Raw genomic sequence first — 15133 nt, forward strand, 5'->3', positions numbered from 1 at the left:
AGGTTGTTCTCCTTAACACAGGCACAGTGGTCAAAGGAGAGAAAGAGACTAACAGTTGATTCTGTAAAAGGGAACTGTTAAGAAAGATTCAATCCAATGAGAAATATTTTATTTTGTTTGTTTCTTATGTAAATAAAGCTATTTGACAACATAAAATTGAACTAATAATGTTTCATTTGGCAGTCCTATGAGTGTACTGATCAATCCCATTGAAGGTGTCCTCATTTTGGGGTTTCAGAATATGGTAAACCTACATACAAGTCTCTGGTAAGACTCCAATTAGAGTATGGTTCCTACACCAGGATTACTTGTCACAAGAACTAGGAAAGATCGAAAAGAAAGAAGCATGACTTGTTGTGGATGAATTCTGACAAAAGAGTAGTGTTATGAAAATGTAGCAAACTTTGGGCTGCGAAGACTTGGGAGTAAGGAGATAAGCCGCTCAAATGAGCAAAATGTTCTGAGCTGAGGGTGGAGAGATGGAGTACAATGACATTAGCATATGAATACGCGTGAGTGGAGCTCTTACAGGTAGGAAGGGTCATTGCATGAAGATAAAGTTGGAATGCGAGAGGATAAATTTAGCCGAATAAACGGTATGTTTCAAGAGATGGCATGGAGTGACATCAGTAGATGAATAAGCTTGAGCAGAGCTTTTACAGGTAAGAAAAGATCATTGTATGAACTCAAGAGGACAAATTAGGGCAAATATTCATTGATAGGAAAAGGAATGAATGGAATAATTTACCAAGGGAAATGTTTGATAAATTTTCAGTTCTTTGAAATCATTTCAGAAAGGATTAGGTACACAACTGATAGGGAATCTGCCACCTGGGTGACTGCCATAAATGCAGATCAATGGCTGGCTGACTGACTGATTGACTGATTGATTGATTGATTGATTGATTGATTGATTGATTGATTGATTGATTGATTTATTGATTGATTGATTGACAACTGGAGACTTTATTGCTATTTGCTTTACGTCGCACTGACACAGATAGCTCTTATGGCGATGATGGGACAGGGAAGGCCTAGGAGTGGGAAGGAAGCGGCCGTGGCCTTAATTAAGGTACAGCGCCAGCATTTGCCTGGTGTGAAAATGGGAAACCATGGAAAATCATCTTCAGGGCTGCCAATAGTGGGATTCAGGATTCAAACCCACTATCTCCCAGATGCAAGCTCACAGCTGCGTGACTCTAACCGCCCAGCCAACACTCCTGGTCACTGGAGACTTTAATGCAATTGTGGGATGCGATAGGAAAGGAATGGAATTGGTCTGCACTTTTTGGATATGTAAAGAGGACTGAAGAGGGAGAGAATTTGGTGGATTTTTGTACGAGAAATTGATTAAGTGTGGTTCAGGAAGAAGAATAGTAGAAAAATTACCAAATATGGATTGGGAAACAGAAGGATAAAGACAGTAATTGATTACTTCGTTGTGGAAAGAGCAAATCGTAGACATTTATTACATGTAACTGCCTTGCCAGAAATAGCCTTTGATAGAGACCATAGAATAGTGGTAGAAAAAATGAAAGTAGGAAAATAGTGAAAATGAAAGAAATAAGATAGAAGAAATTAAAAGAATGGAAATTAAAAGATATGGAAGTAAAAGAATAATGGTAAAAAAATGAAATGAAATGGCGTATGGCTTTTAGTGCCGGGAGTGTCCGAGGACATGTTCGGCTCGCCAAGTGCAGGTCTTTTGATTTGACTCCCGTAGGCGACCTGCGCGTCGTGATGAGGTTGAAATGATGATGAAGACAACACATACACTCAGCCCCTGTGTCAGCGAAATTAACCAATGATGGTTAAAATTCCCGACCCTGCCGGGAATCGAACCCGGGACCCGCGTGACCAAAGGCCAGCACGCTAACCATTTAGCCATGGAGCCAGATAGAATAATGGTAATATAAACTGAAACAGCACATAACTAGAACGGAGATGTAGAATGTGGAAGTAGAATGCGATTTGTTCAAGGAAGCATTTGTAAGATGTGCAGGGAATGCTTGTGGCAGAATAGCTGAAGTTAATTTTTTTGTCCATTTATAGAACTGATGAACACTGGAAACAGTATCAAAATGAGTTTAATATCTTAGTAATGTTGAAACATGTTGTTTCTGTTGATTTGTTGATTGAAATTGAATATTTTCAGAAAGAAGAGAGTAGGAGTGCAGAGAAACCACCAACCCATACAAAACTGCTGAAAGTAAGCATACAATACTTCTCTATACTAAGAAACTGAGGTCTCAAAATAACATGTGCAATGCTAGAATAAGGTACTTCATATAGCTTTGGATTCCACACAGCAAGCAGAAGGCAAAAAAGTACCAAACACAACCACTATTGTTAGCAAGAAACCAACAGTGGTCTAGAGTGGTGCTGTTGGCCCATAAGGGAAGTTACTGAACTCATTGTTTGCTTCTCTCGGTGTGAGAGGCAGTATTGCAGAAGTTGAAAATGTTATTTCCTGGCCTCTACTCAATGGGCTGAAATAATGATTAATGCATGAAAACTTTTAATATCTTTAACACTGGCAAGTTTCATGAAAAAGCATTTGCACTTTTTGCATTTATCCAATCCCAATCAAATGACAGACATGATAAATTACTGTCTCTACATCAAGTATACTATCAACCCTTTTAAAATCATGGCAAAAAAATTAATGTAAAGATAGACACTATCATCATATAGTGACCACCAAAGTTCACTTCCTAACTCTCCTACAGAGCTTCCTCAATACCAGAACTCAGCGTGTGGTTCTTGATGGGTTCAGTTCGACTCTTGTTATGGTACATTCTGGCGTCCCACAGGGCAATGTCCTAGGGCCGCTTCTTTTTGTCTTATTTATTGACGATCTCATTAATACTATATCCTCCGTTTCTTGTGAAATTCTACTATTTGCTGATGACTGTAAAATATTCAAACAAATCGATTCATTATCAGGAGTAAACTCCTTACACAGTGGGCTTAACTCACTCTCTGAAGGGTGCTCCACATGGCGTCTTAAGCCTAATCCTACCAAGTGTTCCTCTATTTCGATCACGCTTCGTAAATCCCCGATTCTCAGTAAATACTCCCTCCTCGGAAACCCGTTCCCAACTCTAACAGAACAAAATGACTTAGGAGTGTTGTTTGACAGCAAATTTTTATTTGTCTCCCATATACAAAAGATAACCTCACAAGCAAAGTCACTTCTCGGTTTATTGTATAGATTTTCTGACATCACCGATGTCCACGCCCTCCGAACCTACTACATATCTTGCATCCTACTGATTATTGAATTCGCATCTCCTATTTGGTCTACCTCTTTACCCACTAATCTGAATCACATAGACCGTGTACAGTCATTCTTCTATGCCATTGTTAGAGCCAGAGTATCTGATTGTCGAAACTTGAGCAGTAATCAGATACTAGACAAGTTAAACCTTCACCCGTTATCTAGTTGCAGGAAAGTAGCCGACCTTAGATTCCTATATAACGCTGTTAACGGTTTATTTCGTTCTCCCGAACCTGCATCCTTCTTTTCCTTACATGTTCCAATTCGCAAAACCAGGACTAATCCGCCCCTTCATATTCCGTATTCCCGCCTCTCTCTCATTCAAAGAAGTTTATTTATCCGCATACCAACCCTTCTTAACTCTTTATCTTCTGACAGGAACTTGGGACGTTTTTTCTTCATATGCCTCCTTTAATCGATTCTTCCTTAACTTAACCTAGTTCATTTTCTTCATATTCCTTTTTTTTCTCTTCTCATTGCTGTCTTCTCTTTTGTACATAATGTAATATTCATTCATTTATTTATTTATTTATTTTTTACTGTACTATACCATTACTTATGTGTTATATCTGTTATGCCTAGCTATAAGTTCTTCTCTTCGTTTTACATTCGATCTTCAATTTTCCTCGTTGTTTCTCTTGCCTTTATGTTTTGTTCTTAATTTTTGTGTCTCTATTGTTATTTTGTTAGTTTTTAATTTTTCCTCTATTTTTATCATTAGATGTTTTCTCCTCATTGTTCTTCCACTTATTTTTTTATGTTTGCCTTGTGCTACTCCACTGTAAATATATTTTTCCTTTGCGGAACTCTGTTTTGCTTCTCGCTGTTTTGGTTTCCCAAATAAATAAATAAATAAATAAATAAATAAATAAATAAACAAACAAACAAGAGTTCACAGTAAACTCAAATGAGGTGTGCATAGCAAGCTGATGGGAAGGACAGGCTGTATACCCCACATACCCCTAGCAGTCCCTACCACCAAAGATAGCTGCTGTTCTGATAAGATACAGCCCCATATCATAAAAAACAGGAAAGATATGAAAAGCAGGCAATGATTTTTCTTTTCTTATCTTAATGTTACAGCAGATGAAGAAAATCATTTCTATTTCCATTTATGTAGACCTACCATCTTTGAAAGAAATTCTGTAAATGTTTCTGTATTTCACTTATCACTCTCCTAATCTCTCTTTCCAAGGACTCTGCTATACGCAAATTGTTCCGATAGGATTTCAGTTTCAAACTTCCCCACACATTTTTCGTCAGATAAGACACTCTTGAGTCTTGAGTTAATCCAGTAGCATGACACTTTTCAAACAAAGCATGGAAATTTGGTTTTGATGGTAGATAATTTTCTGGAAATCATTTGCAATACACACCTATCATACATTTATTTTTCAAAACAGATTATTTCAACAATAAACACTCATTGCTCAGTGGTGTACTTAACCATATTACTGTGCACTTTATAATCATAATAACTGAGCACATCAAGTAAATCACATATCTCACTGGAACAGGCTTGCAGGACATAGGATGGGACAAAGAAGCTGTTGTATCCTGCCAGATAGCACCTTGCTCATCCCTTGAGTGGGGGGAAAGAGCCAATTCTTCCTGTCAGCTTGCTATGTCCACCTTACTTGAGTTTGCCTTGTTACTTTATTAGTAAGATAATTTACCACATTTCTTAAGGAATATGGAGAAACTGATAAAATCAAACTCAGACTTGACATTCTCAAGTAGTACATATCATGAGATCATTATAGATTGCAAAAGGCAGGTTCAAATCATTTCATTGTTTTTAAACAGAATTTAAACAGAAGAAGCCACAGCATTAGCTAAGAATAGAAGATTAGATGGTTTTGCTTAGCCTTCCCAACAGAATATTTGGTTTCTCTTTGTATGCTGGATAAAGCTAACTTAGGCCATCAAAAACTGCTTTATATCTCTTTATTTCACAATGGAAAACACATATTTTATGAGCTGGATATACCTAATACTCCTTTGAAATGTTTTAATATCCTCCATCCATTTGATGAACATATATTTTACATCTTGATTTGCCCTTTCAAGAGCCTCCATGGCTCAGGCAGCAGCATGCCAGCCTCTCACCGCTGGATACCGTGGTTCAAATCCTGGTCAATCCATGTGAGATTTGTGCTGGACAAAGCAGAGGCAGGACAGGTTTTTCTCTGGGTACTCCAGTTTTCCCTGTCAGCTTTCATTCCAGCAACACTCCCCACTCTCATTTCATTTCTTCTGTCAGTCATTAATCATTGCCCCAGAGGAGTGCGACAGGCCTTGGCAGCTGGCACAATTCCTATCCTCGTCCCAAGTTGGGGGCTTCATTCACCCCATCCCTGACCTGGTCACTGACTAGAAAACAGGTTGTAGGTCTTTATCATTCAAGTGCCCTTTCAATACTTTTCTGACTCAGGGAAGCCTTGGTTTTAAGTGGAAAATCTTAAAATTGGGCTGTTTATTCTGCTGTTTTGAACTGGAGAACTGAAGGTGCACCTAGAAGAAGAAATATGTTGGTGGGATTGTTACACATTTGTTCAGCATGCTGAAAAACATACTAAATTATTATGAACACATTGAGGTCGAAGGCCGTATGCTGCATGGGCTGTGTTATTTATTGCAGAAAACAAAGCATGCGTACACTCTCAGATTTCATCGTTGTTACTATGAAACTAACATACTTTGTATGTTGATCGGTACTGCAGTATAAGATTTGATTCATATTGTTCTCAAAAAAGAAATATAAATGGCAGCAAACTACAGCTCTTCACATCATATTCTTGCTTTCAAATCGTGTCAGAGCTGAGTGGACTCGCCAGCAGTGTGCACGTAAGGGCGGCCATACGTGAACATACCCTGACCAACAATGATTTATACTAAATGAACAGACTTAACAGATCACACATAGTATTTATGAACTAATTATTCTGCAGATTTATTTCTTGTCCAAACAATTTTGAAAGGCCCAAAAACCAAATGAACTAAATATCAGCCATATTTCTTTAGTTAAGTTTATACGTTGAACTTAAAAAAAAAAAAAAAAAATGAAAACCTGCTAATTTCAATCCACTATTTCCATGGCAAGGGATCTATCAATTGTATGACAGTTTTCATAGATATGAAGTAGAAAGTATGAACTCAAATGTAGTGCAATAAAAAGTTGTGTAAGTTCAAAACTAGTATTTAATTTAAAAATCTGAAGTTAGTGAAAAGTGGCCGGTCTGGTGGATTAAAATGTATGAAAGTGAGAAAGAGCTCAATGTGTTAACCAAGTCAGTTGTGGTTATTCTCTCCACAGATGGGAATGGCTAATTTCAGAAGGCTGTGGCTGTGGAGCCACTCTCCAGACCAGTGGTCATTGATTACCCTCAATAAGCTTCTGCACCTCCATAATGTATATTCTTGATGCAACAGATAAAGAAATAGAGTAGATTGCTGAACTCATTCTGGAGATCTGAACGTCAGTAGGTTAATTTAACTTATGTTAAGTTTAAATTTATTTTAGTTTTCTTTGTACATCATATGCTACATTAATTTATCATCATCATCATCATCATCATCATCATCATCACTTTTTTTTAATTTAATAAGGAAGACATTCTTTTTCAGTGTTGGCGCAGTTAATAGAACTTATAAGCTTTTCCATCTGTCAAAACATGAAAAGTAACACTTAGAACACTATAATATATTTACAGGCTGGCGATGATGATAATGATGATGATGACATCACAATGCTGCTAGAGGTATGAAGCTGCTGAAAGTGCCTACTTTGAATAAAATAATGTTGAATACCTACTATATTATATTTTTCAGTCACTACTGCTTTTTAATTGTCTGACATTTGTTGCAAAATATTGTAGGGTTTACTCAGAAATACTGTTACATGAATTTCACATTTCATGAGAAAGTTGAGAATAACACAAGTTTCTTCATGTCATAATAATCTTGTGATATTTAATTGATGGCAATGACAGTTTTGTCCAGCAAGGACCCAGTTTGTCTATGATGCTGTTTGACAGGTATGTACTGTGAGTGACAGGGTGCACATGAAGGTATGCATTGTAGACACGATCTATCCTGAAAAGAGTAAACTATCTCAGTAAATTTAAGTAACAGAAAGGAACAAATAAGTGTCAAATTAACTCGTATAAATAGAGATCAAAACAGGAAAAGAAACACATAATACAATAAACACAACTGATGAGGATTTAATAACAACTGATCGAGAGACTGATGATAGAGTCAACCTATTTGAAGAGGCAGTGTATGAAGATGCAGAGAGTGTTCCTTTTCTTTTGTGCTTTCGTGTCTGTCTTCATCTCTTCTTTCTATTGCTCTCTCTTCCTACTCTGGTCATTCTGTTTGTCCTCTTATGTCTTTTTTTCATGCTCCTATCTCTTTTTACATGCCTTGAATTAAAATTTATGTTCCTTTCCATTACTTATATTGACTCACTGGGATCCTTTTCTCCTTTCATGTTTGTTCTGTATTCCTAGTTTTTTACAATCTGCATCTGCATTCATCTTTATCTCATGTCACTTCATTTTTTCTGTTGTTATCTGGCTCTCTTCTTATTCTACACTTTCCTTATCAAAACTGAAAAATCTCTTAATACGGCCCTTCAATGAATTTTGATGCCTGCCTTCCTGATGAAGCTGGGAAGCAGAAACAAGCTCATTAGAGGCTAAAAACAAGTGGATGCAGAAGAACTGGGACTGATGAGAATAAAATGCATTTATTTGAAGATGGCAGTGTAGGAAGATGTAGAGATTGTTCTTCTCCTATTGTGTCCTCTTTCTATTATTCCCTCTTCCTACACTGACATGTCATTAGCTCAGTAAATTTCTTAGTTTAAAATATTCCTTTTATCCTCCAACAATAATGTACACTGTTCATCAACTGTTTAATAGGTCCAGCATTACTAAAACAGGGATGATTCCTGGAATGGACCTTAGTCAACTCCATAGTTTTGAAGGGTAACACAATATATTTAACTCTTTATCTCAACATATCATAGATAGACAATACAAGAAAACTACACCCAGAGGTCTCTGCATTACAGGTCTCTTGAACACTGAGCTGAGATGAGCTCTCATAGCTGTAACAATCTTGCGACAATTGTTTATGTCAGAGCTTCCTTGTACAAAATTTATGAATGTAATATTTGAAACAGACAAAACGCTAAACATATGACCCATATGGCTCATCAGAATGACAGCTATCCACTCAGATGAACTGATATAAAGTGCCACATACCAATGCTGCAACTGCTTCAGCCATATTACTTGGTTTTCTTAATCAAGTTTGATACCTGTCATGTCAGGTAGCTAGTCAGTACACCTCACAAGCCACAAATAACCCTATTTCAACTCTCAGACAACGACTGAAATCCTTAAGTAAACAAGGAATCAAACCCAGGGCTTCCAAGTAAGAGCCCAGAGGACTTCTATATCATAGGGCTAGAAGTATTTATCCTGAAATATCACCATCATCATGGCTCTTTCTCTCATTATTTTATCCTAAATCAAACTTATCCAAGTAAACCAAAAAGTAAAAATGTGACATTTCTTTTCTATTTCTATAATACCATTAACCCTTCAGTACTCGGGTTCCAGAACGTCGTGTAAGGACTCAGGTTGAGTGCCACACACCCCATTATGTAAATTAGTATTATCTTCATACAAAAATATGTTTTCATGATATATTTATTTAGGCACATACTACAATACAATGGGTGTATTTTATGAGGAGAAAACATTTTTCTTTGCATGTTACATAGTGAAAAATAAATATATTCCATTACATAGTGAAAACTTGTAAATAAGGAGAGTTCTTTAGTATTTCTTTGTATCAAAGGTAATATCAGCAATATAACACATAATAAAAGGAAATATAAGACATTATGAAGGTAACACATCATCGTTACACAAATTATTCATTGTCACTTCGAACATTTATCAGACAGTAACAGCCTTAATCTCACTCAATTTCACTAGCACAATTTCTACAAACTGGGATGAGATGCTTCAAACAATTAATTCTCTTGCACTCTTCACATTCAATCTTGAACTTCCTCTCCCTAGAGCGTGGACATAAATGGCATCCTCCTTGTTTAGCCCATTTCGATGGAGGTAGAGATCTGCTGGTTGACTCTCCGCCGACAATTTTCAGCCTTTCCTTCAGACCCCTTGCTAAATGTATGACGTTTGCTCTTTCTTCCATGAAGGGTCCGACAAGTTCTAGCCCAAAATTTTGCAGATATTTTCAACTCTTCGTGTTGTCTTTGGAATTACTTTCATAAATTATCTGTGAGTTAATTCCACAAACATTCATCAGGGTAAAGAACATTGTAAGTGGCCATCGTCTACCCTTTCTGCTGATATATTTAGAACAGAGAAAGTCTACAACATCCACTGCCCCTTTTGTGAGGTTGTACAATGCGTTAATCTGTGTTATCTTTGATTCCCCTGTGCTGGTATCAATTGATACATCAGTCGGAAGTTCAGTCTCAATACCACCACTACGAGCTTCTTCTGGATCGTCTTTCGAGTCCTGGATCATTCGCCGGATATGCTCTTGTTCAGCATTATATGACATATGATGTAAAATAATAGAAAAACAAAATGTATTTGCTGTAAATCATTGCTAAACTTAGCATACAAAATACGAAACACAAGACTGATATAATATAGACTATCTTCACCTTAAAAACTATATAAATGATGCTGCATAACGTACCTCTAAAATATTTATTTAGTTACAAGATGACTCGGGTGGGGTGTGTAGTACGACAGGCTAAGAGGAACCATAACAAGGCTCTAATACAACAGGCGAAAGAGGACTTTAAGAGGCACAACTCAAGAGATTTCTACAGGGAACTCAGAAAACAGACAACGAAGTACACAGCTCCCACTCTTCATCTTCGTGGACCTGATGGGAAGCTTCAGTTCAACAACAAGGATTGTACCAATACTCTTGCAGGTTATTTCAAACATCTCCACAATGCAGAGGAACCTAAAGAGAGACTCGCATTCTCTGAGTCTCTTTCCAGAAACCGAGACTCCACAACGCCAACTATTGAAGAAATAAGGAAGATTATCAAGAGCCTAAAGAACAACAAGGCCTCAGGTGAAGCCGGTATAGTAGCGGAGATGTGGAAACATACTGACGAACAATCCATACAAAGCAACCATCAGATCATAGAGGATATTTGGGCAACGGAGACCTTACCTAAGGAATGGACCTCAGCCGTGATCCATCCTCTATACAAGAAAGGTAATAAGATAGACCTCGACAACTACAGAGGCATCTCTCTAATATCAGTTACGTACAAGATCTTTTCTAAAGCCCTGCAAACCAGAGTGGTCAGTCAACTGGATTCCCAATTAGGTGAATATCAGACCGGTTTTCGCGCAAATAGATCCTGCACAGAGCAGATACAGAACCTCAAGAAAATCCTGAGGTACAAGAATCGTGGCGGACACCAATGGGTAGTCATACTAGTGGACTTCAGGAAGGCATATGATTCAATAGATAGGCAGACCCTCTTCTCCACCTTATGGGAATTAGGCCTGTATGAGAAGACCACCAGACTAATCCAGGCTACGCTGAAGAACATCACCTCCAAAGTAAAGTTTAGAGGTGAGCTCTCAGAGAGTTTCTCTATCCAAACGGGAGTTAGACAAGGTGATGGAATTTCTTTAACTGCGTTCTAGAGAAGATTATCAGGGAATGGACTGCCACATTACCTCCAGGAAGTGGACTGAAAATTGGCTACAAGAAAGATAAACTCAGTGTACCTTGCCTGGCCTTCGCCGACGACCTTACCTTATTAGCCAACAACATAGAAGAAGCTACTCACCAGCTACAGAGCCTCTATACCATAGTAGCTAAAACCGGCTTGAGGGTCAATATAAAGAAAACTGAGTTCATGACTAACATAAAGAGAGTCCCACCTATTATGCCATTGGAAAACACCACCATTCATAAGGTTCCTGCAGTGAAGTGCCTAGGGGAGTGGATTTCAGCAACCGAGAATGAGACATTAGCAATAGACACCAGATGCACCAAGTTGGAAAGGATCTACCATACCTGTAAGAGCATCTATACATCCAAGTGCCTCTCTAAGAATCTTAAACTCCAACATTATAATTCAGTAGTAAGACCGCCCATACTGTATGCCTCTGAGTGTCTTCTGATGAACAGAAAAGGTCCACTGAGGAAGCTAGAGCTCAAGGAACAAAAAATACTAAGGAACTAATAAGAGAAGGGGATGGTACTTACAGGATAAGGCACAACAATGAGATCTATGACCATCAAGAAGACATAGTTACATCCATGAGGAAGAGGCGATTGACTTTCTATGGGCATTTGACTCGTATGAGTACTTACAGACTTCCACCAGCAAGATCTTCACCACTACAGGCAGAGGGAAAGCGTCCAAAAATAAATGGATCACCACAGTGAAGTCCGACTTAGAACAGCTGGGGATTTCAGAACAAACCATACAAGATCGTGTATTATTCCAGCAGTTGACCTTTCAAGGTGTCTTTCCAGAGTCTCTCACCAGCAGACAGAGTACAGGCACCACCCGACTGAAGTGGACCGAGGAAAGGAAACAAGCACACAATCAGAAGATGAAAGCTTTCTGGGCGAAGAAAGAAACAGAATTTCCATACAAGGAGTCGAAACGAGCCCCGTGATCCTCAGTAGGCCCAAACGACAAGAAGAAGAAGAGGAGTAAAGTTCATGCGTATGTCAGACATGGTTGATACAATCTACAGTAGAAGAAATTAAAGCCCTTATTGGATTGCTTTATCTGGCTGGGCTGATGATATCTTCCCACGTAAGCATGTTACATTTTTGGGCAAATGACGCAACTGCTACTGAAATATTTCATTTGATTATGAGCTACAGATGATTTTATTTATTGCTTAGTGCCCTTCTCTTTGAGAATTTTTTTTCACATTGGTGGACTAAATTCACAAATCATTATATACTGCAATACTGGAGAAAAGCTTTCAAGAAGAAAATTCCTGAAAATTTTGGGTCTAGATCTCATCAAAACACAAGAGCCACATATAATGATCTAAAAAGCAATGTACCGGGCAAGTTGGCTGTGCGGTTAGGAGTGCGCAGCTGTGAGCTTGCATCCGGGAGATAGTGGGTTCGAGCCCCACTGTCGGCAGCCCTGAAGATGGTTTTCTGTGGTTTCCCATTTTTACACCAGGCAAATGCTGGGGCTGTACCTTAATTAAGGCCACAGCCGCTTCCTCCCCACTCCTAGGCTTTTTCTATCCCATCATCGCCATAAGACCTATCTCTGTCGGTGCGACGTTAAACAAATTGTAAAAAAGCTATCTACGACTTAAAAATAGAATTTAAAAAATAAACCTTCACCCCGCCCACACACAAAAAACAATGTAAAATAGTCTACAAAAGTTTAGGAAACCTCACCAAGAACGATAGGTGAGCACCGCGCTTACCCTCGACCATCCGCGTTCGTCCGTTAGGCTCGACCCTAGCTCTTTCCTGTCCCATCGCCCCCATAAGACCTATCTGTGTCGGTGCGACGTTAAACAAGACAAGACAACACAGTAGATAGGCTAATTCACGTGCCAAATCTGTGAAGACGCACAGCCCTTAAAAACAGAATAACAAAATCCCCCCCCCCCCAAAAAAAACAAAGCAAAATAGTCTACAAAAGTTAAGAAAACCTCACCAAGAACGATAGGTAAGCACCGCGCTCACCCTCGACCATCTGCGTTCGTCCTTTGGCCTCGACCAACGGCCGCTTCATTCCCGTTCCTAGCTCTTTTCTGTCCCATCGTCGCCATAAGATCTATCTGTGTCGGTGCGACGTTAAACACATTGTAAAAAGCTATCTACGACTTAAAAATAGAATTTAAAAAATAAACCTTCACGCCCCCCCCCCCCCCCCCCACAAAAACAATGTAAAATAGTCTACAAAAGTTTAGAAAACCTCACCAAGAACGATAGGTGAGCACCGCGCTTACCCTCGAACATCCGCGTTCGTCCGTTAGGCTCGACCCTAGCTCTTTCCTGTCCCATCGTCGCCATAAGACCTATCTGTGTCGGTGCGACGTTAAACAAGACAAGACAACACAGTAGATAGGCTAATTCACGTGCCAAATCTGTGAAGACGCACACCCCTTAAAAACAGAATAACAAAATCCCCCCCCCCCCCAAAAACAAAGCAAAATAGTCTACAAAAGTTAAGAAAACCTCACCAAGAACGATAGGTGAGCACCGCGCTCACCCTCGACCATCCGCGTTCGTCCTTTAGCCTCGACCAACGGCCGCTTCATTCCCGTTCCTAGCTCTTTTCTGTCCCATCGTCGCCATAAGATCTATCTGTGTCGGTGCGACGTTAAACAAATTGTAAAAAAGTTATCTACGACTTAAAAATAGAATTTAAAAAATAAACCTTCACGCCCCCCCACCCCCACAAAAACAATGTAAAATAGGGCCTAGTCTACAAAAGTTTAGAAAACCTCACCAAGAACGATAGGTGAGCACCGCGCTTACCCTCGACCATACGCGTCCGTCCGTTAGGCTCGACCGGCTCGACCAACGGCAGGTTAAGGAAATATGTGATTACACGTCTATTACGGTGCATTTTATAAGAACGTGTCTAGAAAACAGCTGTTCAAAGACACGCCCCTTTCCGTCATTACACAGCAGAAGACAAGAAAAGTTCACCGAAAGATGTCGCGTCAATCGCAGCCGTCCTGTTCACAACTTTTCGTCCTCCAAACCCCGGCCCCACGAGTTCATAAGAATAGTTTTTCGTTTTGATTCTTCCCTCTTTTATCTTGAACTTAAATATCGAATTTCGCTAATGTATGTGATGTTCTTTTCCCATGATGCTGTTGAGTAAAGCGGTTCGATATTGCCATAAGAAAAGTTTTCTTCACATGTACCGGTAATGTGAAGTGATCAGAAGTTCACACCAAGTCACGATTACAAGAGTTTTAATTAATTTGAAGTGCTTTTCTGAAGCTTTGGTTGTTGGTAGATGCAATCTTAATTTAAGATCCTCGAAGAAGAAAGTTTCCTTTGTATTCGCTGCAATAAATCTATTATTAATTAATTTGAAGTCGACTTACTCTGGTAATCGGAGACTAAGGTTCTGATGCACCACGTCACTAGGCTCTCTGGAAGTTCGGAGTCCCAAGTGAAATTTTCAGCTCTGAGTGTGCGATCTTTTTCCCCCAGGAGATTGAGGCTAACACCAGAAGGTCTGAATACCTCCTGTGTTTCAATGGGAATCGTATGTGGGATACGCATCTTCTGTCACTAAAGAAAACATCAAAAATAGAAAATGTACTTCGCAATGCATTATGAAACCGCTGAAATCATTTAATAAAGATGCTTTACCTTGAAGAGGAAATTTTTATTAGGTGTCAATATGAGCGGTCTCTATATCACCAATACGGAAAATGTAAACAACACGATTTTTAAACAAGCGCCGTTGTCTTGGGAACGGCTGGCCTACAAAGAGACAGAACGCGCTCAGTGCTTCATTGATCTTAGTTGGGTTCCAAAGAGTGTGCATTAGAGATAAAACGGGATATACAGTACGCACTGCAAAAATAATGAAAGAAAGAAAGAAAGAAAGAAAGAAAGAAAGAAGGAAGGAAGGAAGAAAATTGTGTTCCTATGACCTAAAAGAATTGAAGATACAGGGCTTCATATTTTAAAATGGGAATGCAAAGAGTACAAAGAGAGCATATGGAATTTTAAGATGACAACAATAGCAAATCTATAACACTTGTCTAGTACCATACCTATCGAAGTATAGAACTTGCTTAT

At 38.9% G+C, this 15133-nt stretch overlaps 1 protein-coding gene across 2 annotated transcripts in view; it reads right to left on the reverse strand.

The window, feature by feature from the left end:
* Positions 1-14822, reverse strand: part of LOC136867293 (dynein regulatory complex subunit 5) — a 115005-nt gene extending 100183 nt beyond the window's left edge. For both annotated transcript variants that reach the window (XR_010859653.2, XM_067144444.2), the window contains exons 1-2: positions 14699-14822; positions 14428-14617 (exon numbers count right to left, since the gene is read on the reverse strand). Coding sequence is in view for 1 of the 2 variants with exons in the window: in XM_067144444.2 (XP_067000545.1) it covers positions 14428-14608 (181 nt within the window). In the remaining variant the exon portion in view is untranslated. The remainder of the gene's footprint in view (positions 1-14427; positions 14618-14698) is intronic.
* Between the last annotated feature and the right edge of the window lie 311 nt (positions 14823-15133).

This window comes from Anabrus simplex, chromosome 3, assembly GCF_040414725.1.
Source record: "Anabrus simplex isolate iqAnaSimp1 chromosome 3, ASM4041472v1, whole genome shotgun sequence".
In the NCBI taxonomy this organism is placed as follows: Eukaryota; Metazoa; Arthropoda; class Insecta; order Orthoptera; family Tettigoniidae; genus Anabrus; species Anabrus simplex.